A 27,051-nucleotide genomic window follows, 5' to 3' on the forward strand; every position below is an offset into this window, starting at 1 on the left:
TTCCCACCTGGCTATGGAGGCGCCTCATCAATTAGTAGGTAGCCTCAGTTAGCAACAGCATATAGGGGAAAGATATAGGGGTACTTAAACAGCTGTATGGGCTATCAGGATTGTAAAAAGAATAAAATACAAAATTTAAAAAAGAGTATTGTAAAATAAACAAATTTTAGCTTTGTATCAAGTAAACTAATGCTGATATGGTAAGGCTAATGGAGACATGATGCTAACCAGAGATCAAGTTCAGATGGGCTTTGAGTCTGCTGTAGTGTGAGATGACCTTGCAATAAAGGGGAGATGAGAGTGTTTTTTTTTTGTTTTTTTTATGTGAACCCCAAACACGAGAGGTATTAGAAACTATAGTACTTAGTACCGTGCTTGGGTTGGAGGTTGAGAAGACGAAAGAAGATATTTGTTGACATTGGACTTGAACATCTGTAGATTGTAATTTTCAGGAAATACGTATGAAGGAAGGTTGTTCCAGAAAACGACAGTTGAATGAATAAATGAGGAAGATGAAAAGTTGGTTCTGTGGGTTTGAAGTTGGACAGTAAATGGATGTTGGCTGGTGGCGGCACGTGTTCGGACTGTTTTGAAAGAGAGAGCGGGAATTATAGAAGCTAATTCAGAAGAACAGTGCCCATGGAAGTATCTGTAGAAGAGGCATGCAGCAGAAACAGTGCGTCTATGAGACAGCGAGTGGAGAGACTCTGTTAGAGATGAATCATTAATTAACCTAACTGCCCTCTTCTGAATGGAATCAAGAAGCCTGAGTGAGGTTTTGGGGGCACCACCCCAGATGTGGGAACAATATTCCATGGCAGGGCGGATTTGCGATTTATACAGAGTGAGCAGCTGTTTGGAAGAAAAGTAACGCCGAGAGCGAAAGAGAAAACCAAGTTTTTTAGATGCAGAGGAAGCAATATTTGTAATGTGCTTGTGCCAAGAGAGAGAGAGATTAGAAGTCAGGGTAATCCCCAAAAGAGATATATCCTTTTGTCTAGAAATTGGAGTGTCACTAAAGATAAGCATAGGAGCAGAAGAATCCTTTTTGCGAGATATAAGACAAGACTGAGTTTTAGAAGGGTTGAAATCAACTAAGTTGTCTTTGCCCCACTGGAGAATTACCTGAAGATCGGCATTTAAGGAATTGGTAGCAGATTTTCGAGAAGTTGAAGCTGATTGAGCAGGACAAGGTTTCTCAAAATGGAAAGTTGAATGCAATGTGCTATCATTGGCAAAACTATGGATAGGATTTCCAGTTAATGGAAGAAGGTCATTGATATACAAGAGGAAAAGAGTGGGGGAAGGAACTGAACCTTGGGGGACACTGGCATTAGTGGAGAATTTAGAAGACAGAGCCATCAACCATCACCCTCAGTGAGCGATCAGAGAGAAAACTGGATAACCAATTACTAAAAACAGTTGGCAAACCATAAGATGGAAGCTTGTTTAGAAGACTTTTATGCTAAACACGATCAAAAGCCTTTGAGATGTCAAGAGCAACTACTTGTGTTTCACCGAACCTTTCCATTGAATTAGTCCATAAATGGGTAACATAAGCCAGAATATCACCAGTGGATCGACACTGATGGAATCCATACTGGTGATCGTTGATCAGACGGAAGGTTTCAAGGCAGTTTAAGAGTTGGCGGTTAATTGATTTCTCCATTACTTTAGAAAGAGTAGAAGTAATTGCAATGGGACGATAATTGGATTGGAGGGATTTGTCACCCTTTTTAGGAACTGGCTGGATATGAGCAAATTTCCAAGCAGAAGGAAAAACACCTTTAGAATAAGAAAGCGAAAAAAGGCGGCAAAGAATAGGAGTAAGTTCAGGAGCACAGGTTTTGAGAACAAGTGGAGAAATACTATCAGGACCTGGAGCTTTCTTAGCATCGAGATTCATCAAAATCCTTCTGATATCCTTTTGACGGAAGACCACAGGAGGCATTGAATGGAGTGTGTTGGGAATGGTGGGAGGTGTTTTACCAAGATCATTAATACATGAGCTGGAAGAAAAATGGGATGCTAGCAGGTCAGCTTTATCCTTGGCTGAAGTGACAACAGAACCATCTGGTTTGGACAGAGGTGGGAGCAGAGATGGGCAAACGTTGTGGCCAATAGCTTTGGCAAGAGACCAGAATGCTCGGCTACCATTATGGCAAGAAGCAAGTTTTCTACTCTTAGCTCGTTTGAACTCTAGTTTGGACTGATTAATGACTGCTTTACAATTGTTGCGAGCTTTGGTGTAGGCAGAAAATGAAACTGAAGAATTAGAAACAAGCCAATTACGATATGCAACATTCTTCTCTTGAACTGAACAGCCTTAGCACATTTATTGGAAAACCAAGGTTTAGATAAAGGACGAGATTTTAAAGTGGAGTGTGGGATAAAGGATTCCATTCCTGCAAGAATAATTTCACTGACACGATCTGAGCAAACGTTGACATCAGAACTTTTGAAACAGTAATCCGACCAAGGAAAAGAAGAAAAGAGGTCTCGCAGGTCATCCCATTTTGCATTCTTGTAATGCCAAACAACACGAGGTTTGGAATAGCCATGAGATAAAGGTTCCATTGGAGAAGAGACAATCACCAAGTTGTGATCTGAAGTGCCTAAAGGAGCTCTCACTTCGACCGTGTACTTAGACGGATTGTTTGTGAGAAAAAGATCAAGCGTATTGGCTGTATGATTAGGATTGTCCGGTATTCTTGTAGGTAAATGAACAATCTGTGCTAGGTCATTAGTAATTGCAAAAGCCTCAGCATCTCGACCTGCTTGGTCAGTGTGACTAGAAAACGGAAGCCAGCTGGGGTTGTGAACATTAAAATCACCAAGGAAAATTACCTCACTGTTAGGAGAGTTGGACTGGAGAAAGTCAAGTTGCAAAGAGAGGAAGTCAAAGAGCTCCAAGTGATTAGTCGAGTTGGGAGAACGGTAGAGACAACAGATGAATTTGACACAATGAGGTAGAGAGATTTTAAGCCAGAGAAGATCAAAGAGAGGAGATTCCAAATTGTCAGGTCTCTGACAGGGAATATCAGAATGGACATATGCACAAGTACCACCTTTGAGGCGAAAGGAATCATACAGCGAATAATTTAGGCATCTGAGATGAGCAGTAGTTGAATCAACCGATAACTGAGATTCTGTCAGAAAAAGTACATGAGGTTTGGCAGACTGCAAGTGGAAATGTACATCGTTGAGATTAGAATTGAGACCCCATATATTTGTGAAATGAATTAGGAAGTGCTTGGGATGTTTAGATATTTTCGCAGATAAGCTTGCTCTATTAGTTTGACAATTCATGGTGTATTCAATAGTAAGAAAAAGTGGGTGGGACATGCTGTATGAAGTAATGAAATTTTTGGATATGGCGTACATATGGTAAGGATATACCCAGATCTTTGACATAACGTGGCTTCGTAATGCTCCCTGCATACACACTACTCGGACTCCCTCCAGTCACTATCTGGCAGAGTAGAGGTAGCAAGATTATACACTAGCTGATGTGGAAGCCTCCTAGAGAGTTACCAATAGGTCCGGTCCGGTGTACTAACTAGCGGCCAGCCTGCGAAATCCGTTTTAGAGCTGTACCCTCGAAATGTAAGGAATATTGGATCTCACCACGACGTTCATCATAACCTCAAAAGTCATCAATCATACTGCATGATGGAAGAGATAGGGAAGGGTTGACCGGAACTTAGCTCTAGAGACTAAACATGGGTTCCACCACTTCAAGCCTCCAGTAAGCAAAGTGGTGGTATTTCACCGGTTGATAAGAGTCATCTTCCACCTAGTACTGCCTGGTAACATAGAGGGGCAGCATTCCTCCATGTGGTGTGGGCGCCACACCTCGACCCCTGCTTACGTTGGTTCACACCTGGATGGTCACCCACCATGCACTTGTGCATGGTGGGTGACCATCCAGGATTACTAACAGTCCCACCATCGTGAAGGTGCAAGCAGAGGATTTGGCTGTCACAGACCGTCCGGACTTCGCCGAAATTGGGTCCACTTGACTTGAGTGTCACCCGAATATCAGTTCCATCAGTGTTTTAGACTCCCAGGTAGCAAGTACAGCTTGTCTGGCATATCTGAGAGAATGTCTGTGACAACCTCAAGGACCTGTTATGTGCCAAGTGTGGACATATTATGTGCGAAATAATTTTGAAGAATGTGAAAAAAAATTAAGGCACTTTCCTTTTACAGATTGGAAATTGGGGACTGCTGATATGTTAGTATTAGTATTAGTCATATTATTGCAAGGAAGCAACAGGCTTTTGTTGCACTGGTGAAAATAAAAAACACGTAGATACAGATTATGCACTCTCTTCACACTGGTAACTATCCAGTTAACCTACGAATTTCTTCAAAAGGGCTCTGATATCCTCAATGAATTGTTCACTAGGGTTCCAAACTACATTGAAAACTTCAACTTGTTGAGTAATGGCCAAAAAGCTCATTGTTTTCCTTTGATCACAGAAATGAAAGAGATTTCTGCAGTCAAAGTTCAAGGTGAAGGTTTCAGTTTCAACATGATCTCTGTTAACTGGAGGGACAACTGTATGCTATTTGATATAAATTCATTATGGGAAGTTTTCAAGGAATTATCCTGGAAACCAAAAACATTCCCTCCGGTGGAGAAGTTCCACAAAAGAAAGTTCCCAAAATGGATGATGAGAGGTTAAAGTCTAATTGGCAAAGGGGGAGGGAGGAACATGGGACAATTGCAGGCTATCACATGACACTGATTTATATGAGCATTACAAACACATTTGTAACAAAACCACTGATGAGGATAAGACAGGTAAAAGCTGAATGTGGAAAATTGCTAGCAAATTATTTGTACGTAAATACAAAAAAGAAGAGATTGAATCGGTCGTCCACCCCCCTTACTATATCAATCTTGAGGAATCATAAAAAGTCCAAAAGAAGTGGTAAATGAGTTGAACAGGTACTTTGCAATACTATTTACTGGAGGCCCATTCAAACTATGGGGAAACAGGGACAAGGAATCTATTCGAAAAGTTACTGGCTTTGAAGAAAGGTCAAACTCCAGGAGTGGATGATATTTATTTTGTTATACCAAACGAGGGGCTAAGTATTTTGAGGACAGTTTCATCTCACCATCACTTTTAGTTCTGGTCCTCATTCCCAGGGGAATAAGGGTGTGTCATACATAGCCTCTCCTTACCTAAGGCTGTCCGTGCATGGTGACCACATCCTTCCCAAGATGGCCCTGTTAACACAAAACATGGCAAATCTAGAGGAGTGATTTCAATGAAAAAGTAGGCAAGACAATTTCTTCTAGTCCAGAATGGAGAAGGTTTGGTCTTGGCACTAGAAATGAACAGGGGAAAAGATTAATTGAATTTTGTCATCTTTGAACAGTCTTGTCATATGTAACACCCGCTTTCAGCAACACCCAAAATGAACAGGGACTCTACACATGTAAATCTCCTGATTGTAAACGAAAGAATCAAATTGATTACATCTTTATTCAGCAAAGATGGTGTTCCAGTGTTATCACAACAAAGGCACTTCCTGGTGCAGATTGTGGCAGTGATCATTAACAACTTCACATCAATCTCAAGTTGAAGCTGAAAAAGATCATGAAGACTGTTTTCCCTAGGTGATGGAATATAGAAAATATTCCCAATGATTATATAATTGAAACAAGCAATCGTTTTCCAGCTCTGTTAGAACTGGATGAAGAAATGCTGCCTGAGGAAATGTGTGAAAATAAAAAAGCATTATTAAGGATTCAGAAAATAGATACATTAGAGAAAGGAAAAATATTAGGAAGCAGTAGATTACAGAAGCCACTTTTAAACTTATTGAACAGAGATGAATTGCAAAAAAACCCCTGTGTTCAAGGAAACGAAGAGTATCAGAAACTGGGCAAAGTCATCAAGCGCTGTTTAATCCACGACAAACAGGATTATATCAATCGAAAGTGCAAAGAAATTTAATACTACAACAAATGAAACAACACTAAGAAGATGCATGATGTTATTAAGTCCTTAAACAAAAGTTCCATCCAAAACTTAATGTAATTAAGGGCTGCAAGAGCAAATTTTAACAGAGGAGAATTCAATTAAGAAAGCTGGAAAGAATACTAAGCAGCTGTTTATAACACCTGCTGATACTAATGATCTGCCACACCATTTTCAAGAGTGTGATCATGAACCAGAAGCAAGAAGTCAAAAAAAGCCATTAGAAAACTGATGTGCAGCAAGTCATCTGGAATTAATGAAATCCCAGCAGAACTGATTAAAGATTCAGGTATAAAGGGCACCTAGGTTTTTCGTAAAATGATTCTAAACGTTTGAGAAACAGGACAGGACAGTGGCCATCAGTATTAGTTGAAGCATATGATGCAAGAAAGCAAGCGTATACAGCATCAGCCAAAAAAAAAAAAAAAAAAAAAAATCTTCCCATTTCACCCATCCGGTCACTCCAAATGTTTGTCTAGTTCAGCCTTAAATTTATTTAAACTATCAACTTCCACAAGAACAGATGGAAGTCTGTTCCAACAATCAACTACCCACTGGCTAAAGGCAAACTTCTGCACATCTATTCTACAACTGTCTTTCCTCAATTTGAATCTATGCCCCCTCAGGTTCTTAATCTGAGCAAGTGGAAGTATCCTGTCAGCATTGAGCCTGCTCAAACCATTGAAGGCCTTTTACACCTTGATCAGATCACCTCGCAGGTGCCTAGTCTCCAGATGCTGCAACTTGCAGAACTTAAGCCTTTCTTCGTAAGTGCACCCCTTTGTTCCTCTCACCAATCTTGTTGCCCTTCTCTGTACTCATTCTAGTAACTCTACATCCTTGCTAGAATGAGTACAGAGAAGGGCAATCAGATTGGAAGAAATCAGTTTTCATTCCCTTTCCAAAAAAAGGAAATCTGAAAGTTTGTTCAAATTACAGGAATTTCAAGAAACTTGAAGAAGAAATGCTAGAAGAGCAAATAGGTTTCAGAAAGGGCAGAAGAACCAGATCTTAAGTCTACATCTGATTGTTACAAAATGCAAAGAATTCAAGGTTCCAGTCATTTTGTGTTTTATAGATTATTCCAAAGCATTTGATTGTGTTCTACGTGAGAAACTATGGGAAATGATGAATAATATGGGATTCACAATCCACATAATTCAGCTGATTAAGCTACTATACCAGAAACAAGAAGGAACTGTAAGAACCAACATTGGAAAACACAGACTTTTTCAAAATCGGGAAAGGTGTCAGGCAGGGCTGCATTTTATGCTGAAGATATTTTGCATGAAGCTGTGAAAGATTTAGACTCTGGCATCAAAATTGGAGGACTGAAGGTAAACAATCTTCATTATGCAGATGATGCTACGCTAATTTGCAATTCCAAGCATCATCTGAAAGGAACTCTGAGGAGAGTATGTGAAGCAAGTAAGAAAAAGGGACTGTTTCTGAATGGGAGTTAAACTGAAATTATACTAAATATAAAAATAGCAAAATGCTTAAAGTGCGGTACTCACCTTGAATATAATCTGTAATGGTTTTATGAAAAGACTGATAGCTAAATATAAGGTGGAATGGTTAAGTTAATGCATTAAGGGGGAATGAGATTTAATTTAATGGAATTTTAAAATAAGCGCAAGGAAGCAGAAGTGCACTACTCTGCTTCCTTGTGCTTATTTTAAAATTCACTATATTTAACGTTAATAAGTGTAAGGTACTGCATATCGGCAGCAGTATACATATTATTCAGAGTAGTAATCTCTGAATAATATGCGGTATTCCATGTTAATTAGGTGATACGACACTAAAGGTGGTGAGATCCAGAGCTAATTGTGTGTCAGACGAAGTTTTCTGAACAGTTTTTCTAAGCTGGCCCAGTAGCCTGTCTGCAGTGCAGACAGGCCATTGGGTTTGTCAATGATATTCATGAATTTTGCTGGCAGGGACAAGGAGGTGATTATCCCATTGTATAAAGCAAAGGTTAGGCTACATTTTTAATTCTGCATACATAACAGGTCTGTAAGCCTCATTTTAAGAAGGATGTGGGTACCACATGTTATTCAGTGTTAACAACCAGAATCAGGCCATGCTACTTCAGAATGACTTGGTCAGATATTATTTGAAAAATGACAAGTAACCCCAGGGGCTCACATCTTGTGAGTATGGGCTTGGCACACACCCAGGGTCCTGAGCTGGATATCATCTTCCTTGGTGATTCTCTTCTACTTTTGACTCTCTCTCTCTCTCTCTCTCTCTCTCTCTCTCTCTCTCTCTCTCTCTCTCTCTCTCTCTCTCTCTCTCTCTCTCTCTCTCAGAGTAATTCAGAAATATTTTTTTGGTTGGCAGCAAAAGTCTCAGGCTTCCTTGCACAACGTGGCTAATAATAATAATAAATATTTACTGCTTCTAAATGTAAGGTTTGCATCTTGGAGTTACTTATGAGCTGGAGATGAGAGGAGGAGCTAGAAGTGATTCTGGACAAAATAGACTTAAGGATATCATACAATCAAATAAGAAATTTGCCATTCAGCATAAAGAGACAAGCTGGAAAGGCACATGGTGTTCTCTCTGTGATTTGTGGGACTTTTGAAAATAGAGGGAAGGATTCATTGTCCTCTTGTATAAGACAATAAAAGCATCCAGAGAGGGTTCAGAGAAGAGTGACCTGATTGGTCAAGGGCACTAAGTAATATTCATAGGTAGAACAGCTAAAGATGTGGGCTGCAAAGTTTGCCAACTAAACATCTTAAGAAGGAGTGGGGCATACTCAAGGTGTATAATGCTCTGAAGGGAATCAGAAAAATAATGAAAGGTATATGTTCTCAATGGTTGGAGGGAGGGAGGGAGGAAGAGAGAGATAAAGATAAAATATGGGGGAATAACAGAAGGCTGGCTCTTGAAAAGCAATAAATTATAAATGCCATGGTGACTGAGGCAGAGAATTTGAGTTCAAAGGACAATTGGAGAATCACTTTTTGGTGATGGGGAAACTATGAGTGATTTCATTTTATTTTATTTATTTATTTTTTTTGCAGAAGTAGAAAAAAGTCCACTTCCTAGGATCATTTAAGCAAGCGCCAGTTATGGTCCTTTGGTTAGTGTGCTACCACCAATAAGGATACTATGATGTAGTCACAAAAGAACTGTATGCAAAGAATAACTTTGATATCATATATTTGGATCTTAGAAAGGCCTTTGATACTGTTGCACATGGAAGACTGCTGCACAAATTGGAGAAGTGTGGCATTAGAGGCAAATTGCTGCTATGGATAAAGGGATGGTAGAGTAGGAGAAGACAGAGTGTTAATCAATGGACACTGCTCTTTGTGGACTAATGTTATTAGTGGAGTCCCTTAGAGTTCAGTGTTGGGTCCATTGTTGTTTTCTGTATTTATAAATGATATTGATGATGGTATATCAGGCTTAATGTCCAAGTTTGCAGACAGTATGAAAGTTGGCAGGGTTGTTAATTGTGTACACTAATGACAGTACACTGCTGCACTGTCAAGCAAGTGCCAGTTATTGTCCTTTGGTTAGTGTGCTACCACCAATAAGGATACTATGATGTAGTGACAAAAGAACTGTATGCAAAGAATAACTTTGATATCATATATTTGAGAGAGTTGATACATTACTACATATGGAAAGCAGTAATCCCAGAGTAACGTAGCAACTCTGTGGTACCACACTGACAGTGGTAGAGAATGAAAAGGACCTGGGGGTAATTGTGCAGTCAGATATGAAGTTTTCCGAGCAGTGCAGACATTATGCAAGAGGGTGTCTTGCAAGACGGTCTGCAAGAGGCTCTCATGGTGTCTTGTCAATGATATACAGGAATTTTTCTAGCAGGGGTAAGGAGGTGATAATCCCCTTGTATAAGGCAATGGTCAAGCCACACCTTGAGTACTGTATACAGGTCTGGAGGCCTCATTTTAAAAAACATGTAGCGCTGTTGGAATGAGTACAGAGAAGGGCAACAAGATTAGTGAACAGAACAAAAGGTTGCTCTTACAAAGAAAGGCTTACGTTTTGCAAATTACAGTGTCTGGAGACTAGGCACCTGTGAGGTGATCTGATCTGATTGAGGTGTATAAAACCTTGAATGGTTTGAGCATGCTCAATGCTGATGGGATTCTTCCTCTTGCTCAGAATAATCACCTGAGAGGGCATAAATTCAAATTGAGGAAAGATGGTTGTAGAATAGATGTGCGGAAGTTTGCCTTTAGCCAGCCGGTGGTTGATTGCTGGAAAAAACTTCCATCTGTCATTGTAGAAGTTGATAGCATAAATACTTTGTAGATTGAAGGCAGAACTTGACAAACATTTGGAGCGAGGGGATGGGTGAAATAAGGGGGGTTTTTTTGGCTGATGCTATATAAGCTTGCTTTCTTGCATCATGTGCCCTTGCTAATGCTAATGCTAAGGAGGCTGTGGATTCCAGCTTGTTCTCCTTCCAAGAAAATGCATGGCCTCTTGTGAACTGTGTAAAGTGTGTAAAGTGTAAAGTGTGTTTAGGGTCTAACGGCACCAGGGGTTACCCCCATCTCCGTGTAGTCTACATTGTCGCGTGTTACAGAACACTGTAAAGGCCAGAGATTTAAAAGTGTATGGATATTGTTGGATGTAGTGTCGTGTACCGTTGTTCATCTGGCTATTTAGCCGCTGGACCCCTACTGAGGCCCAACGTTGCCCACACTTAGCCCCGTGGAGGCAAGCCAGGTACACCAGTATTTTTAAATAAGTACTCTGGCAGGTCCTGCCACCTAATTTCCTGGGATTTCAGTGGCTAGGACCAAAAAAAAAAAAAAAAAAAAAAAAAAAAAATGGGGGGTGCGCTAGAGGTTGGGTCAGGCCAAGGAGTTTTAAGTTATACAGTGTGGAATTAAGAATTTTGGGTGTAGGGCTAGGATAATTTTGACATGGGATGAACGCTAGTTGGAAAGCTAGAGGGGGGAGGGGAGACTAAAGGCTGGGGGGTGAGAGACAGAAGTATAGGGTCGATAGAGTAGATGACCCCAAAATCAGTGAGGCAGGCCCATGCCACACCAGAAGGAAAGGGGGGGGTGGCGGGGAGGAGACAAGGGGACCTTCACCTCCTCCCCGCCAGGACAGGGGAGAAACAGGGCCGCGCAAGGGAGCACGGGTTCAGGATCGCCACGTGGCATTGGCAGCAATGCTGCGTGAAGTCATAGTTGGCAGAGTCCACTCCGAGAAGGTAAGATTCGAGTAGTGCAGTCCTGGGACAGACAGGTCCCGGCCAGGTGGTGAAGTCATTTCAGTAGTGAGCTGCATGAAGATGTATTTGGTAGAGTCAATCAGAGAGGATCAAATCCGAGTAGTGTCAATCCTGGGACAAAGAAGTCCCATCCAGATAGTAGTCATTTCAGTGGTGAGTCAACTTGGTGGGAGGCGAAGCCGGAGCGGCAGTCATGGTAGATGAAGGTGATGTTGAGACTACATTGTAAAGGCACAATTATTGTGCAGGTTGAAAGTCTTCACGGGGATTGCAGTGTGCTGAAGCAAGTAGTGGTCTTAACACATGGCTGTTTAGGCCGTTTCATTGTCTGGTTGGGTCTGATTCTGTGGTTGTGGTAGGGTTTTCCGCCTCGTGAAGAGGCCCTGAGCAAAGTTCGAAAATGCTGTATAGGTATGGTGGTCTTCCAGGAGATGTTGCTCCTGATCTCTCGGGATGAAATGAATTTGTGTGATGAGAGAAGATCTGAGGTCATCATATAGTAGGCAGTCATGCATCAAGTGGTCCCAGGTTTCCTGGGCACCACAGGTGCAAAGGGGGCTGTCGGAAAGTCCAAGAAGGTTCAGTTTGCTGCGAAAGGCACCATGCCCTGTTAGGAGGTACGTGGTTAGAAGGCCTGGGGAGAACCAGGATGGTGATTTGGGATATACTTTGCATATGTCTGGTATAAATTTGCGGGTGATGGCCTCTTGTGAACTATGGTAGTGAAACTAAAAAAATCTGGTTGCCCTTAATTGAATATTGTATGCAGTTGTGTTGAATATAAAAATTCTTCTGTCCTCAGCCAGCCCAAGAATAAACAGAAATTTATTCTAATATTAGTACAAATGCCAGTCTTGCAATTTGTATTAATATTAGAATAAATTTTTATGTAACATGATTTTTTTTTTTTTGATTCTGAGGTCACTTGAGTTGAAAAGTTATTTTGTGTATTATATTTATCGTTTTTTTTATTGTTTATTTATCATTTTTCATATTTATCAATGATATCGATGAAGGTATATCAGGCTTAATGTCCAAGTTTGCAGATGATACAAAGGTTAGCAGGGTTGTTAATGACAGTAAAGACAGTATGCAACTGCAACAGGATCTAGAAAAGTTAGACAGATGGGCTGGGAAGTGGCAACTGAAGTTTAACATTGGCAAATGCAAAGTACTCCATATAGGTAGCAGTAACCCAAGAGAAATCTACTAACTGTGTGGTACTACACTCAGGGAGGTAGAGAATGAAAAAGACATGAGGGGTAATTGTGCAGTCAGATATGAAGTTCTCTGATCAGTGCAGACGGGCTGCGAGAGCAGGTCATGGAGTTTTGTCAATGATATATAGGAATGTTGCTAGCAGAGAAAAGGAGGTGATTATCCCTTTGTATAAGACAATGGTCAGGGTCACACCTTGAGTACTGTATACAGGTCTGGAGGCCTCATTTTAGGAAAGATGTAGAGTTGCTAGAATGAGTACAGAGAAGGGTAACAAGATTGGTGAGAGGAACAAAGGGGTGCGCTTACAAAGAAACCCTTAAGTTCTGCAAGTTGCGGCATCTGGAGACTAGCCACCTGCGAGATGATCTGTTTGAGGTGTATAAGGCCTTGAATGGTTTGAGCAGGCTCAATGCCGACAGGATACTTCTGCTAGCTCAGATTAAGAACCTGAGGGGGCATAGATTCAAATTGAGGAAAGACAGTTGTAGAATTTATGTGCAGAAGTTTGCCTTTAGCCAACGGGTAGTTGATTGTCAGAACAGACTTCCATCTGTTGTTGTTGTGAAAGCTGAGAGCCTAAAAAAATTTAAGGCCAAACTAGACAAACATTTGGAGTGACCGGATGGGTGAAATGGGAAGATTTTTTTTTTGGGCTGATGCTGTATAAGCTTGCTTTCTTGCATCATATGCCTCAACTAATGTAAATTGCAGCCATTATCAACCATCTTGCATTATCACTGCAGGATGGAATCCTCCTCAACAATGCTGAGGGAAATGGACCATAATGGACCTTTGAGGAAATGGACCTCAACTAATACTAATGCTAAAAAAGAGACACTAAATCTGAGAAATTCTAAGCTGATAAGAAATTGTCACTGAGGAGCTTCTTCATCTTGTAAGATGTAAAATCTTACAAGTATAATATTTTATAGAAAAGTGAGATTAATTTAAAGTAAAACTTATAATATAGCAATATGGGGGAGTGAAACCTTACAAGTCAAGAATATTACTAAGGTCACTCGCAAGGGATTGAATCAACGTTTATAGAAGGGGAGCGGTAAGCTGAAAGGCTATTAGCAATCTGGGTACACTTCGGTTCCCAGCACACAGGGACAAATCAAAACAATGGAAACTGGTAGCAACGGCTGTTGGTAATATGTGTTAACTCTGGAAAACAATGGTGCGGTGGACCACGGTACTGTCGGAACATTTCTTTGATCGGTGACACCTGGAGAAGAGACAGGTAGTAAATACGGGACAAATGCTAGAATTAGAGTTAAGACTGGCGTCTGGCTGTCGGTGATGGCAAGTTTTGTAGGTCTTGTGAAATAAGTCTGGTAAAGTATAACTATAAGCGGCTGACTTCAAAGGTACAGACAGCCTGAGAAATTTTACAAATTTCGTAAAATAAGAAGTTAGATCGAGCAATAAGGGGACAGCTTGGGAAAAGATAACATGAGCAAATAGGGACAGAGTGAAAGTTGATAAAATGAGAAAGATTGGTTAAGACTCAGAACAAGGGCGGACGCAATTCAGATGAACAAAGTGTGAGTGAACAGGGGGAGAGAACACAGAACCCCGAGTTGAGTTTTATGTTGAGTTTTACTAATGATATTAAGAGTGGGAGACCGGCGGAATTACTTAGCAAGTACAGGTCACTGTTGAAAAAAAGCCGTGAATTAGGGTTGAATTTGAAAGTGTCTGCAATTCTGCCCAGACACGATAGGAGGGAGTATATGATGAGAGCCTTGTCGATCAATTCGGCCCTGGAGGGATTGTGCAAGGCTCAAGGGGTAGAATTTTTTTCAGCCTGGACTGTACTTGTTAACAGAAGAGATTGCTTCTACAGGGATGGGATACACTTAAATAGAAAGGATGCAAGAATTTTTGCTGATGCTGTCGAGGCAGTGTTAGGTGGGTTGGAAAACTGCTAGTTGGGGAGGGGGATACAAGGACTAATAGATTATGGAAATGAGTAAATGTTAAAATGTTAAGTAATGTTAAAAGGTGGAGCGGAGAAGCGAGGGTGGCACCCTATGAGCTATCGCCTTGTGGATGAGCTGTAAAAAAGTGGATTAGAGAAGGAGTTAGTGTGAGAGTAGCTCACACTAACTCCTTCTCTACTAACTCCTTCTCAACCCTGTGAGTTTTCTTTTTGTGAATAAGTTTTAATAAGGTGGAGAGAGAGAAGGAGCGAAATCCACAAAATTAGTAGCTCGATGAGAAGGAAGGAAGCAGCGAATGGAAGGTAGCCTGAATAAGACAGAGAAAGGGCACCAGACTCATGCAGCCAAGAGTTCCAAAAAATTATCTGTAGCAGATTCAGGTGAAAGCAGATGGAGATCCTCAGAGAGTCAAAAATGAAAGTTTGAAACCTCCCTGGAAAGGAAAGAAAAAAGATAGAAGTAGGTGAGAAATATAGTAAGTACTGTAAGTTAACAAGGACTGTTAGTGAAACAGTATAGTAATTAATTAAAAAAAAGGGGGTAGCACTAGAAAGTAAAGTGATAGATAAATTATCTCTGAAGTAAATTATATATACTAACAGAGTTATTATGTTAAAAAAGGTTATTGTAAAATGCAAGGGAAACGAAGGATGAGTAATAGATTAAATTGTTGTTCAAATAATTATAATGTGTTAGAAGGGTAGTAAAGTTTATAAAGAGAAACTTTGAATATGTTTTAATGATAGATAATTGAGTTATGCAAGCAACTCTGAATATGTTTTAATGATAGAATGCCCTCCGTAGCCGAGTGGGCAGGAGCGGGAGTGCAGTAGTACACGCTCTTTGAGTAGACCAGGGTTCAAGCCCCTGACTGCTGAATACGGTCGATCTGCCAACCCGCACTGGACCAGCGTGGCAGATTATGGTCCATTTCCCTCAGCATGAATTGTTGAGGAGGCTTCCACCCTGCAGTGGGTTGATAATGGCTGCACTTTACTTTTTTTAAATATGAGAAAATCTGAATATAGTGTTTGTATTGATGAAGAATTGTTGGTTTATCTGAAAGACTAATAACAAATAGAGACTTTAGGAAAGTTAAGATTGGTTTTCAGTACTTTGTAACAGAATGGTGAAAACACAGAGTATAATGATGAAAATAGCATATTGATTGTTAATATATGAAACAGAATTTTATCCAGGAGTAAGTGAAATAGGTATGGTGAATGTGTATAAGTGTTAGGAGTTAGTTAGGGCAAGAAGAATGAATCAAGTGTTTTCATATAATGGTCAACTCAGATTAGCTAGTGAAGGGAAACAGGAATAAGAATAATTTATGCAAGGTATCCTTGATTTAACTTTGTATGTCATATTACATGTTTTTTTATTCAATTGTATATTATGTTGTATATATATATGTAAATAAACTTTGTTGTTTATTAATTTGTGAGTTTGTTATTCTTGAACACTCAGCCTTTCCGAAGGGAATTATACATAATTGAGAAGTTTCCTTGAATGTAGAATTCTCCTGTGAAGCAAGGTCAGATGTGTAAGTGGTGGTATAAGGAAAAAGAGGTCTATATAGTTATAAGGGAACAGAACAAATAAGGAATATTTAATAGCATTATTATATAAACCACATAATTCCCCCCCCCCCCCCACAATCTTCTCTGTTTTGGTATTGTCAGGTGCCTTTGAAAATTATCACAAACAGCCAAGTGATGTAAGCCCCTTTAAACCACAATATTTCAGTTTAGTCAAAAGTATGGCCAGTATGGCTAAATGCAGATGGAGTCAAAAGCTTCGGCCAGATCAGTTTAAATAATATCTGACTGATTTATTTTTTTAGCAGTCTGTAGATTATTTGATATTGATCTCAGGTGCCATTAAGTTTGTCATTCACCACTGAATACTCAGCAGTGAAACCATGCAGTGATCAAATAGCCTCAAAAGAAATAAGTGGTCTGCTTATTCACAGTATACAAGAGATTATAAAAAAATATTGAGAAAATTATATTAAAAATATAAAACATTTTTTGAACTTCTGTTGGTTATTCCTTTTAGTCATAACCACCATCAATTTCTCTGAACTTGTGCAGGGATGAATCCATACTTATTTTTTAGGAGGAGGAATGATGATATATGTAACTGATAATAAATTGAGCTTGAATTTTTAACTAGCTTGTATATAATATACATATAGCCATGAGGAATTACCATGCAACTTAATAACATAAATCAAAATAGTATTTTCTTTTCCAATTTACTAAGGCTCTGGAACAGAGTTTGGAATTGATGATTGCAATTGTCCCTTCCTGGACATGCCCTGCCCTGCCTTACCTCTTTGCCCATACCTAAATACTTTGAGAAGCTGTTGTGTGAGGGATAATTTAAGATCCTGAGTGATATCTATTATGTATAGACAAAGGAAGGCACCTGGTGTGGACGGGATCTATCCAGTTATATTAAAGGAGGCAGCAAAGGAATTAAGCAAACCCTTAGATTATGAAAAATTACTTGTTAGATTACTTGTTAAAGAAGCATTGCAGGATCATCTAGACAAGACTGCAGTAATAGTTAAGACAGCATCAGTTTGTTAAAGGAATGTCTTGTCTAACCAATAAAATTTGTCAGACAAGACTGTCTTTTGATATCATATACTTGCATTTCAGGAAAGCTTTTGATACTATTGCACATAGAAGACTGCTGTACAAATTGGAGTGGTATGGCATTACCACTCCAATTTGTACAGCATTGAGTGGGAGATGACAGAGAGTGGTAATCAATGGACACTGCTCTTCATGGATGAATGTTATTATTGGAGTTCCCCAGGGTTCGGTGCTAGGCCCCCCCCCTTTTTTTTTTTTTGTATTCATCAATGATATTGATGAAGGCATATCAGATTTAATGTCCAAATTTTCAAATGATACAAAGGTTGGCAGGGTTGTTAAAGACAGTATGCTACTCCAACTGGATCTAGAAAAGTTAGGAAAATGGGCTGAGAAGTGGCAACTGAAGTTTAACATGAACAAATGCAAAGTACTGCATATGAGTAGCAATAACCCAAGAGAAATGTACCAACTGAGTGGTACTACACTCAGAGAAGTGGAAAGTGAAAAAGACCTGGGGGTAATTGTGCAGTCAGATATGAAGTTCACTGAGCAGTGCAGACGGGCTGCCAGGGCAGGTCATGGAGTCTTGTCAATGATATATAGGAATTTTGCTATCAGGGACAGGGACTAGATTATCCTGTTGTACAAGGCAGTAGTCAGGCCACACCTTGAGTACTGTGCACTGTTCTGAAACCCTCATTTTAGGAAGGATGTAGAGTTGCTAGAATGAGTACAAAGAAGGGCAACAAGATTGGTGAGGGGAACAAAGGGGTGCTCTTACCAAGAAAGGCTTAAGTTCTGCAAATTGCAGCACCCTGAGAGTAGGCACATGCGAGGTGATATGATTGAGGTGTATAAGACCTTGAATGGGTTGAGCAAGCTGAATGCTGGTGGGATTATTCCTGTTGCTCAGATTAAGAACCTGAGGGGGCATAGATTCAAATTGATGAAAGACAGTTGTAGAATAGTTGTACGTAAATTTGCCTTTAGCCAGTGGGTAGTTGATTGATGGAACAGACTTCCTTCTCTTGTTGTGGAAGTTGATAGCCTAAATAAATTTAAGCTGGACAGGCATTTGGAATGAATGGAGGGGTGAAATTGGAAGTGTTTTTTTTTGGCTGATGCTGCATAAGCTTGCTTTCTTGCATTGTAAGCCTCTACTAATGCTAAAAGGCTAATGCTCAAGTCAGTGTCTGATGGAAAATTAAACTCTTTAGTTATCCTTGACTTTAGGAAATAGAAAGAAGTCATAAGGAGTAGAATCTGAACTGTAGGAGAGGTTAGGAACTATTTCTTTATGATGCTAAACTTCTTAAGATACTTAAATTGTAGTGATTCCTCAATAATTGAAGGTGTGTGTGTGTGTGTGTGTGTGCGTGCGTGCGTGCGTGCGCGTGTGTGTGTGCGTGCGCGCGTGTGTGCATTCTCACATTGCCATTATATAGTAGAGGTACCTGGACATTTTTAGGTTGTTTCTGACCCGCACTCCGATTAAATTTCTTTAGAACTTGATTGTCCCACAAGAACCTGAGGAAATTGAACAAATTTATGATAATATTAAAGTTTTGCCTAGTTCATTTTGCCTGTATACTGCATAAAAGCTAGGTAAAAAAAAATTCCAGCTAAATTAAAGCTTAATTTTCAATTACTGTCAATTGCATATATCCACTCCTGCATAGTACGGTGTTTTTGCGTAGTATGTAAATAATTTATGCCTTTCATATTGAAAAATTAATAATATTTCTTCTGTTGGAAGAGTCGAGCAAATTTTGAATAAAACAGTGATATTTGCATTAGCATTAGTTGAAGCATATGATGCAAGAAAGTAAGCGTATACAGCATCAGCAAAACAAAAAGAAATTTCACCCATTTCACCCATCCAGTCACTCCAAATGTTTGTCTAGTTCAGCCTTAAATTTATTTAAGCTATCAACTTCCACAACAACACATGGAAATCTGTTCCAGCAATCAACTATCTGCTGGCTAAAGGCAAACTTCCCCACATCTTTTCTACAACTCTCTTTCCTCAATTTGCATCTATGTCCCTCTCAGGTTTGTAATCTGAGCAAGTGGAAGGGTCCCATGAGCATTGGGCCTACTCAAACCATTCAACAAAGCCTTATACATCTCATCAGATCAGCTTGCAGGTACCTAGTCTCCAGGCACCGCAACTTTACATTAAGCCTTTCTTGCTAAGAGCACCACCTTCGTTCCTCTTACCAATGTTGTTGTCCTTCTTTGTACTCATTCTATCAACTCTACATCCTTCCTAAAATGATTCATCCAGACCTATATGCAGTACTGAAGGTGTGGCCTGACCATTGCCTTATATAAAGGGATAATCACCTCCTTTTCTCTGCGAGCAAAATTCCTATATATCATTGACAAGACTCCATGACCTGCTCTGACAGCCTGTCTGCACAGCTCAGAGAACTTCATATCTGACTGCACAATTACCCCCCGAGGTCTTTTTCATTCTTCACTTCTCTGAGTGTAGTACCATACAGTTGGACATTTTTCTTTGGTTACTGCTACCTATATGCAGTACTTTGCATTTATCAATGTTAAACTTCATTTGTTATTTCTCAGCCCATCTGCCTAACTTTTCTAGATCCTGTTGCAATAGCATACTGCAACAGGATCTAGAAAATCTCAGCAAGAATCCCTTATTACAACTTTCCAAGAACTCTACTTTTATACAAACAGTTTTGAGGAGACTAAAGAAAAGATGAGGTAAAAAAAAAAAAAATGTAATAATAATAAATAATAATGATAATAAAATATATGAGAACAACAAGGTTCATATAAAAACGTTTTAAGGGAAGTAGAAAGTAGCCAGTCTGGAAGGAACATTCAGATGTAGGAGTTGTGTTTTCAGGTATGGAAAGGTTATTGTTTGTTTGTTTGTTTGTAATTTTGCTTTTTAGGAGCATTAGCAACTAAGGCCATATTGCTCCAGGAATATGCGGTTGTCATTCCCTGACCTTTCCGCATCCTCCGTATTTGGTGGTGATGGGCTCGAACCCCGGTCTAATCAAGAAGCGTGTGCTATGCACTGCTGCTCCTTCCCACCTGGCTACAGAGGCGCCATGGAAAGGTCCATTTTTAAAATTAACTGAAGATTGCCCATCTGGGCCAGCAGATACTTTGACATTGAAATTATTGATGCGCCCTCATAGATAGGTACCATCTTATTACATTTTTATTTACTAGAATATGTTTTGTAGCCATTTTGGCATAATAATAATTAATGAAGTCTCTGTGTGAAATAAAAATCACCTGTATAATTTATCTTACATTGCTTACCAACAGTTCTGAACTGTAACTTCTAATTTCAGTATTATTTCTTAAAACTTGGTTTTTAATTAGTGTCTGATTTGTTATTCAAATTTTTTCCTATTTAGCATGCACTTTCACCTGCAGCTAGCATTTTGCCTTTTGAGCCAGAACGCACTTCTCAGCAGGAACCCCTTATTACAACTTTTCAAGAACTTTATTTTTATACAAATAGTTTTGAAGAGGCTAAAGAAAAGATGAGGTAAAAAAAAAAAAAAATGTAATTATTATAATAATAATAATAAATAATAACGGTATTAAAATAAATAAGAACAACAAAGTTCAATTTGTTTCACATTATAAATAATTCCAAGCATCAGGGTTGGAGTCTTCAATTGCTGATAGTGGGTATTTTGAATCGTCCGCTTTCTTCCAGTGTTTAAAAAATTCATTTAAGTAATTTATAAAATATTAACTTTTTCACATTATAAATAATTCCAAGCATCAGGGTTGGAGTCTTCAATTGCTGATAGTGCGTATTTTGAATCGTCCGCTTTCTTCCAGTGTTTAAAAAATTCATTTAAGTAATTTATAAAATATTAACTTCTGTAATATAGTGAGTATCAGAATACAAGGGTTTCATAAGAAAATATTGAGGTAAGCCTCTTCATTCAGTTTTAATAAATAAAAAAATAATAATAATAATAATAGATATTCAGGACCTTGCTGTTTAGGAGTTATGTTCTAAAATAAGTCCACAAAAGGCAAATCTGTGAATGGTCAGATTAAGGACCTGTGTTTAAAAAGTTTTACATATGTTAAATATTATACTATATTACTATATTTTATACATATCAACTGGCTATTGATTCTACCAATTGTAAATTTAATAGAAATCCAGAGATCATCTAACTGTAAAGTAAAGTTTGTGGTGTGAATTAAATTAATACACCTGAAAACTCCATTTGATAATGAAAGTTGCCCTAAGTGATACCTCCATATATAGGTATGAAAATTAAATATGCAGTAAATATAAAAGACTTTCATCATGTGCACTAGGTATGTTTCATCTGCTTAAATCAGTAATAATTTTCCATGAGTGAATTTGAGATATCTGTTTGCAGGAATGTCCTTATGACCATCTGCAAATTTTGTTTTTAGATCTAAAATGAAAAAAAATCTTAAAATAATTAATATTAATCCTTAATTTATGGCTCCACTAACAGTGACATTCATTATTAGAATCCTTTCAGATTTGGAGCAAAAAGTCTAATGTCAGACATTATAAAAGCATATCAAGTTGGAGCAGTATGGCATTAAGGTCAAGTTGCTACAATGGATAAAAGGATGGTTGAGTGGGAGAAGACAGAGAGTGGTAATCAATCAAACGCTCTTTGCAGACTAACATTATTAACGTTGTCCCCCAAGGTTCGGTGTTGGGCCCATTGTTGTCTTGTATATTTATCAGTGGCTGAAGGATCATCTAGACAAGACTTCAGTTGTAGCTCGGACACAGCATGGTTTTGTTAAGGGGAAGTCTTGCCTGACCAATTTGATTGGATACTATGTTGCAGTTACAAAACAACTGGATGCAAGGAATAACTTTGATATCATATATTTGGATCTTAGAAAGGCTTTTGATACTGTTCCACATGGAAGACTGCTGCACAAATTGGAGCAGTGTGGCATTGGAGGCAAATTGCTGCTATGGATAAAGGGGTGGTTGAGTGGGAGATGACAGAGAGTGGTAATCAATGGAGACGGCTCTTCGTGGACTAATGTTATTAGTGGAGTCCCTCAGGTTCAGTGTTGGATCCATTGTTGTTTTCTGTGTTTATAAATGATATTGATGATGGTATATCAGGCTTAATGTCCAAGTTTGCAGATGATACGAAGGTTAGCAGGGTTGTTAAGGACACTAATGACAGTACACTGCTGCAACAGGATCTAGAAAAGTTGAGCAGATGGGCTGAGAGGTGACAAATGAAGTTTAACAAATGTAAAGTACTACATATGGGAGGCAGTAACCCCAGAGTAACGTATCAACTCTGTGGTTTCATTTTCTCTACAGTGGTAGAGAATGAAAAGGTAAAAAAACTGGGGGTAATTGTGCAGGCAGATATGAAGTGCAGATGGTCTGCAAGAGTAGCTCATGGTGTCTTGTCAATGATATACAGGAATCTTTCTTGCATTGATAAGGAGGTGATTATCCCCTTGTATAAGGCAATGGTCAGGCCACACCTTGAGTACTGTATACAGGTCTGGAGGCCTCATTTTAAGAAAGATGTAGAGCTGTTGGAATGAGTACAGAGAAGGGCAGCAAGATTAGTGAATGGAACGAAGGGTTGCTCTTACAAAGAAAGGCTTACATTTTGCAGATTACAGTGTCTGGAGACGCACCTGTGAGGTGAACTGATTGAAGCCTTGAATGGTTTTAGCATGCATCATTGCTGATGGGATTCTTCCTCTTGCTCAGAATAATCACCTGAGAGGGCATAAATTCAAATTGAGGAAAGACAATTGTAGGATAGATCTGCAGAAGTTTTCCTTTAGCCAGCAGGTGGAAAAGACTTCCATTGGTGGAAGATTGGTGGAACAGACTTCCATCTTTTGTTGTGGAAGTTGATAGCCTAAGTAAATTTAAGACTGAGCTGGACAGGTATTTGGAATGAATGGAGGGGTGAAATGGGAGCAGTTTTTTTTTTTTTTTTTCTGGCTGATGCTGCATAAGCTTTCTTTCTTGCACCGTATGCCTCTACTAATGCTAATGCTAATATTTTGCATAATAAAAATATTTTACCACCCCAAACGTTCATAGTATAATGAAATGGAAAGGTTGATCATCTTAAAAAATCACTTAAGGAAATATATTCTTTTCCTGAAAAAATTGTGTGATGAACAACTGTATTTCAAATAATTCATGAACTCCATTGTTTGCATTGGTGGTAAACCATTTCTGTTTTTCACAGGGTTGACCTTGTAGTCAACCTTCTGAAAAAAAAGCTCAATACCTAAAGCACAATAGCAAGCGTTGACACTCTTGATATATATTTTGGAATTGATATATTTATTTTAGAGTTAATCATTAAAAACGCGAGTATGTTATAATCTACATATGTAGGTGTATAAAATATCATAGTAAACTTTGAATATAGTCATGTATATAGTAAATACTAAGCCATAGTAATAACCAGACACCTGCATGTTTCAAAGAACTTTTTTACTGATACAATGGCACATCCATAGCCAGGTGGGCAGGAGCAGCAGTGCGTAGCATATGCTTCTTGATTAGACTGGGGTTTGAGCCAGTGAGCCACCAAATATGAGGATGCGGAAAGGTCAGGGAATGACCACCACATGTCCCCGGAGCAATATGGCCTTAGTTGCTAAAGCTCCTAAAAACCAAATAACAACAACAACTGATACAATGTTTAATAATGTGGTGGCCCACCTTTGGTCTTAATTTGAATTTAATACAATCTATCAAGAATTGGATAATTCTTGATAGAATTGAGAATTGGATAATTGTCCAATTTTTGTTACGATAAAATGTATAATTAAGCAGTATTTCACTGATTATAAGTAGGTTGGCCTGAAACTGACATTCCAGTTCCTCTGAGATTTAGGTTTGGGCCTTGGGAAAGCTAAAGAGGCTTTTACATATCAAAGACTTTAAATCAATCACTACAGGTGTGCAGCACAATAAAAGAATGTGGTACTATAGTATAATTAATATCAGGAAAGGGCTTTCTCCATCTGCTTCAGTGAAGAAAGAACAGAATTGTTAAAAATATCAATGTAGTGCAAGCCATTCATTGTTCAGGAATGATGATCAGCGATCCAACCTCAACCTGCAAGAAACAATCCCAGACATGACAGCACCTCCACCAAACAGAGTTAATCATAGCTGGGACAACACCCTGGTAATAATATTTAGGCATCTGCTAGATTCCAACAGATTTACATGAGATCAGAAAACTGTGAACTGTTCCTGTTTTTCTGATGTTTTAAGGACTAGTTAGAGTAGATTGTCAGCAGGCAAGTCAACATTGTGCATTGTGTTGTGCTGTTTAGTTTGTGCTACACCTTTTAGTAAAACCCAATGCTGTGCAGCCCCTTTGTATTTTCCTCATGCTGATATCAGTTCTTGCAGTCTTCCTGATCTGATGCTTCTGAGTGCCCTCTAGTTTCTTTCCATAAATTTCTTTGGTCTACTCAAACATTTCTCAGTTATTACAATGCCATAATGCTTCCATTTAGTAATTATATGTCATCTATCTCTAATATATGTTGCCATTTGACACAAACACAAATCAGTGACACAAATAGATTGATCTAATATCCTATGATTGTTAGCATCCCCACTTCCAGTGGGGAGTTATCATAGGATGCTGTATGTCTCTAAGCCCAACACAAAATAAAATAAATGGGTCCTTGTCGCATTTATTTTGTTACTTTGACTTGTTTGCTTCCAACATGAACAAATTGCTTTTATGCCTACTCTTGATGCATAGATAGCGGTATGGTTTCCCACCCCGCCAAATCACAGAGTTGCCTAGATACTTCTGGAAATATAGTGTACATGCTTATACAGTTATTTGCAATATCTTGTGTTTGTATTTTTTAAAATGAAATGGGTCCCAGAAATAGAAATGTATTCTCACTTTAATTTCTGAAAGTACTAAATCTACTATTGTTCGTTGGTCTCATTGTAATCTACCTCTTTTGCACATAACTGCATAAATTTTAGATGAAACTGTGTCAGATGTTCAAGCATCACTAACACTATATATGATCGGTTGACCCTGAGGCCAGTTTTGATTTTGTACATTTTTTTTACTGAGAGAAATATCACTATAAGCTTGAAATAGCAGTTTTGTATAATTTCAGCATTTATATGGAATATTCTTAGTGAGCTTTTCAGTTGTATGATATGTTAAGTTAATCCTTTAATCCTGTGTGCCTGTCGCTCCATAAAAGTAATACTACTCAAATCCCAACTCACATCTGCTGATGATGCGAACATCGTGTAGTAACATTTTGTTCAGCACTTCTTGAGAACACTACAAAGTAGATTTTAAACCATAAACTATTTTATTTGATAATGCAATTGATGAGTAATATTTAAATATTACCATTATCAATAACTGATGTTATTAAACACGATAAACCTTAAATATCTGTCTCTGTATAGTTTTTACACCAAAGCGACTATAAGGCTGTTCACTAGATGAAAAACTAATGCATTTAAGTAGTGGCTAAAAGCAAATGGCCATAATATTTTTAAGAGTTATAATTATCTATACAATATCGGTGTAAAAACACCATAGACAACTCTTAAAGAAAAAACTACGATAGTAGTATAAACAGCATCATTTCAACTGTATCTCATATTGTGCTCATCCGTCACAACAAGTTACCATGTACTGCACTACCTCGAATAAGTAACGCTTCACTAATAGAGAAGACTATTGTTACTTATTCTCGGTGGGCACCACCACCACTGTTTCAAGGCTTGTTGGCCTTTCATCGGTGGGTGGGCAGGTACCCTGGTATAGCTTGTGAATATATATTGTTCTGAAGGAGCACAATATGAGATACAGTTGAAATAATGCCATTCACACTACTATCATAATGTTTCCTTTAAGAGTTGTCTATGGTGTTTTTACACCAGTATTATATAGATAATTAAAGCTCTTAAAAATATTATGCCCAGTTGCATTTAGTCTTACTTAAGCATTATCATGTACACCTTTTGGCATCTCTCATATTGTGGGATTATCTTCACAACTGGGTTGTCATGTTTGCTATAACAGGGTGCCTGCCCACCCACCGATGAAAGGCCAACAAGCCTTGAAACAGTGCAGTCTGGGTGGTGGTGAATAAATAACAATAGTCTTCTCTGTTAGTGAAGTGTTACTTATTCAAGGTAGTGCAATACATGGTAACTTGTTGCAAAGGATGAGCACAATATGAGATACAGTTGAAATGATGCTGTTTACTACTATCATAGTAGTATGATAGTAGTAAACAGCATCATTAAGAGTTTAAGAGTTATCATTCCTTTAAGAGTTGTCTATGGGATTTTTACACCAATATTATTTATTTATTATTATAAATAATGATTGTATTAGTTTGCTATTCAGTGAATTCCTTTATGTTATTTGATTCCTTCAGAATTTGACTGTGCTCCTCTGATTTGGTGATTTTTTTTTTTCTCCTTTTATCAGGGACTTTGCCAATACAATTAAACGGCCCTTTGGTCTTCGGTATAATCCCTACACCCAATCTGTGGAAATACTGAGCAATACACGAAAGATTGCGAACCTGGTTAGTGAGCTCAAAGGAGATTTATGCATCGTTACTAGTGCTCTGAGGAAAATTCGAGGCATACGCTGAGTGTTAGCATGAGACAGAGAGAGAGAGAGAGAGAGAGAGAGAGAGAGAGAGAGATGACTGGGTATAAAATCAAGGAAGGAAGGAAGCAACGTTACCATGCTTTATGCATTCTTTGTTTCATTTTTCATGATCTGTTTAAAGGAATATGGTAAACTTATTCTGTAACTTATAGTTAGTTCACTATATTGAACTGACAGTGTGTTCTAAATAGCTAATATATTTAAATATTTGCAATTTGTTTATTTAAATGACACTTAAATATAGTTTTGCCTGTGAAGAGGATCACTGAAATTGGCTTAAAAATTTCCAGTGTTTTGAATAATGTACTGTATTAATAGAGTGAACCTGTGTTTGTTCACAATATA

The 27,051-nt window shown here is 38.6% G+C and overlaps 1 protein-coding gene across 1 annotated transcript in view; it reads left to right on the plus strand.

Annotated features, from left to right (window-relative positions):
- Positions 1-26,705, plus strand: part of LOC150074982 (tryptophan 5-hydroxylase 1-like) — a 211,846-nt gene extending 185,141 nt beyond the window's left edge. The window contains exons 12-13 of the mRNA XM_090388978.1: positions 20,416-20,549; positions 26,518-26,705. Coding sequence (XP_090245104.1) covers positions 20,416-20,549; positions 26,518-26,686 — 303 coding nt within the window. The 3' untranslated portion in view covers positions 26,687-26,705. The remainder of the gene's footprint in view (positions 1-20,415; positions 20,550-26,517) is intronic.
- The last annotated feature ends 346 nt before the right edge of the window (positions 26,706-27,051 follow it).

This window comes from Mastigoproctus giganteus, chromosome 14, assembly GCF_048544385.1.
Source record: "Mastigoproctus giganteus isolate SK-2022 chromosome 14, ASM4854438v1, whole genome shotgun sequence".
NCBI lineage: Eukaryota > Metazoa > Arthropoda > Arachnida > Uropygi > Thelyphonidae > Mastigoproctus > Mastigoproctus giganteus.